The following is a 3,264-nucleotide window of genomic DNA, read 5'->3' as shown; positions in this document are numbered from 1 at the left end:
GTAGTGTGTCCTGCCCCCCCCCCATGCCACTGCTGCCTGCCCACCCCAAAAACAGCCCCAGCCCAGCCCTCCTGCCAGGAAGAGGCCACAGTAGGCAGCCCGCCCACAAACAGGAGGAACACATGCCCCCCATGCCTCCCCCCAGGGTGCAGGGAACTGTGCCCCCCAGACAGCTGCCCATGAATTCATCCCGTGCCCTGCCTTGGTTGGGCAGAGCCTTCTTCTGCCTCAGCCCTATTCCCTCCCTTACCATGTGGGCCTCAATCCGCCACCCACACACCCCTTCCTTCTCCCATGCCCCTTCCCTCTCAGACTTACTGGCTGGAGGCTGCTATCCAAGCTGCTGGGCTGCATATCGGCAGTTGGATTGGTGTTGGCTGATATGGCTGGTTAATAAATCTGCCATCAGTATCGACCAAAAAAAATCTTTCAGTGCACCCCTAGTATTTAGTTTCCTTAGGCTCAGTCCGCTGAATCGTTTTGTAACTAAATTTGTTTGAATATAGCATTGGATCTGATTTCAACCTTTTTACAAAAGAAAAACTGACAATATAGGCTTTATTGCAATGTGATTACAAGACCCAGATTCTCCTATATTCTCCTATATCTGTTTATAGAATGTATGCGATGCAAAGGTTCAAGAATGTGTTTTATAGGTGGAAGCTTCAAAGAAAGCATACCATGCAGCATGCAAAGAGGAGAAATTGGCTACGTCCAGAGAAGCCAATAGCAAAGCAGATCCTGCACTGAATCCTGAACAACTTAAAAAGCTACAAGATAAAGTGGAAAAAAGCAAACAAGATGTGCAGAAGGTAAACAGGTACACATGCTTTACCCTAAGTAAATGGAAGCTAAATCATGGTGGTAAACCTTTTTTACTGAAGGTTAAGCTACTATGGTTCAGCTTCCATTTTACCATGGGGTAATATAATGTACATAGGTAGTACCAAAGTAATTTCACTTCTTATTAATGACAGGCTATTACATTTGAATTGAAAGGTGGTTGGCCTTGGTTAGGAGCAGGAGGGCATGCAAAACGCGGGCACATCCCTAAGGGGGTATTGCTAACCATAAGAATCCAATTTCACATGCATATTGGACCCATATATATATATCAGAATTGGAATCCATGAGACTAGCATGTGAAGAATAACTTGTTTTTAAGTAACCCTTCTCTCATTGCTCTGTTAACCTTTTTGATGCTATAGCCTCCAATTAATGCTTCAAACTCTAAATAAAATTAAACCTAGATAGCTCTAGGTCAGGGGTGCTCAACTCACTGCCTTCAGAGCCATGGCATCTAGCCTGCAGGGCTCCCCACGAGTCAGGAAATTTGGTGGTGGTGGAACAGTGGCAATTAATACTGCCTTACCTCCCCTGCTGCCAAATTCCCAAGCCATGTGTGGCTGGATCGGGGCTGGGCCCATGTCCCTTACCCCCATATGGCCGGATTGGACCCAGGCTATCCCCCCTTGCCACACTGGATGCAGCTGAATCAGGCCCTGCTGCACCTGCCCCATGTGATGAATCAGACCTAACGGCCAGACACGGCCCACAGACAGACCAACCACCATCCATCCAGCATGTGGGGCAGAAAGACAGTCAGAGACAACACAAGCAGGGTGCAGGGCCCAGGGCAAATCAGCCTGTGTGGGGCCCCATCCCCAGACGTCAAGAAATGGATTCGGTGGTGCGGAGCGGGGGCAGTATTTTTCGGTATTTATCTGTATTTTTATGCCTATTTTGTAGTTAGTAATATAACACATGGAAAAAGTAGTTTTAATCTCTTTTTAGACCAAAGAAAAGTATGAAAAATCACTGAAAGAGCTGGATAATGCTACTCCTCAGTATATGGAAAACATGGAGCAGGTATTTGAACAGTGCCAACAGTTTGAAGAAAAACGTCTACGTTTCTTCCGGGAAGTGTTACTGGAAGTTGAGAAACACCTGGATTTATCTAATGTTGTGAGGTAAACATAAAAGCAGCTTGAACAAGAAAAGTTTTAATTTTGCCCTTAAATACTATACATCCAACAAATTAGCATGTAGCATATGACTAAATTTGTTAACGTGCTGCTTAATCAGGTAGTGTATCTAAAGTTTCTAATAAAAAAATGTAAACTTTTTCCATCAGGTTTAGTCTTGTTCAGGATAAAACATTAGTATGGAGAGCTCGTGTAGTTTAACATATAGTGACTAAGATTTTTTTTTTTTTTTTATTCCACTTAAGTTGTCAGAAATTGAACACTTGCCAATTACCTGGAAATCTTGAGTGTAGAGTATAAAACTGACAAACACAAGAAGGTCAGATAGGCTTGGAGGGGGGGAGGGTCTGCAAATATGTTAACTAGCTAAACTAGAATTCAAACCTGTCTTAATATTTGCTCATTGTTTAAAAGAGTAAGACTTTGGAGTAGGGCTATCAAAACAGTTTTCCTAATTGAAATAGGTTACCGTGCTAGGTAGCTGTGTGTGAGAGAGATCAGCCCAATGTTGTTTGGGATCTTGCCTTCTAAGGACTATATTTTATTCCTTATTCTTGTTACTGTTAGATTTTTTTGTAGATGGTGACAGTGTTGCCCTGTCAATGGCACACATTTCACTTATGGTGCAATTAACATTTTAATCGCACCATAGATGGTAACAATGCTACACATTCAGCCAATCTCTGGCACCATAAAATGGCAAATTAATCACAAAGATATTCCACAAAAAATATATAGAACATTTTTGTGGCTGGTTTGCACGGCACAATTAATTGAATGTGTAGCATGCCTCCATGCAGATGCTGACAGATTCATAGTTTCATAGTTTCTAGGGTCGGAAGGAACCTGAGTAGATCATTTAGTCCAACCCCCTGCCATGGCAGGAAAGAGTACTAGGGTCAAATGACCCCAGGAAGGTGTACATCTAGCCTCCTCTTAAAGACCCCCAGGGTAGGAGCCAGCACCACTTCTCTTGGAAGTTGGTTCCAGATCCTAGCCGCCCTGACCGTGAAGTAGCGCCTCCTGATATCTAGCCTAAATTTACCCTCTGCCAGCTTGTGACCGTTATTCCTGGTCACTCCTGGCAGTGCTCGGGGGAACAGGGACTTCCCCAGTGCCTGCTGGTCCCCCCTGACTAGTTTGTAACAGGCCATTAGATTACCCCCTCAGCCTTCTCTTGTGGAGGCTGAACAGGTTCAGGTCCCGTAGCCTCTCCTCATAAGGCCTGCCCTGCTGCCCCCTGATCATGTGAGTGGCCCTCCTCTGGACCCTCTCCATG

At 44.7% G+C, this 3,264-nt stretch overlaps 1 protein-coding gene across 4 annotated transcripts in view; it reads left to right on the top strand.

Annotated features, from left to right (window-relative positions):
* The window catches only part of PACSIN2 (protein kinase C and casein kinase substrate in neurons 2), a 132,782-nt gene that overhangs the window by 93,982 nt on the left and 35,536 nt on the right, over nt 1-3,264 (top strand). For all 4 annotated transcript variants that reach the window (XM_019515728.1, XM_019515729.1, XM_019515730.1 and 1 more), the window contains exons 5-6: nt 657-812; nt 1,795-1,970. In XM_019515728.1, the coding sequence (XP_019371273.1) occupies nt 657-812; nt 1,795-1,970 (332 nt within the window). The remainder of the gene's footprint in view (nt 1-656; nt 813-1,794; nt 1,971-3,264) is intronic.

Source organism: Gavialis gangeticus, unplaced genomic scaffold, assembly GCF_001723915.1.
Source record: "Gavialis gangeticus isolate Ggan-Ray unplaced genomic scaffold, GavGan_comp1, whole genome shotgun sequence".
In the NCBI taxonomy this organism is placed as follows: domain Eukaryota; kingdom Metazoa; phylum Chordata; order Crocodylia; family Gavialidae; genus Gavialis; species Gavialis gangeticus.
This window is presented reverse-complemented; position numbering and strand designations above follow the sequence as displayed.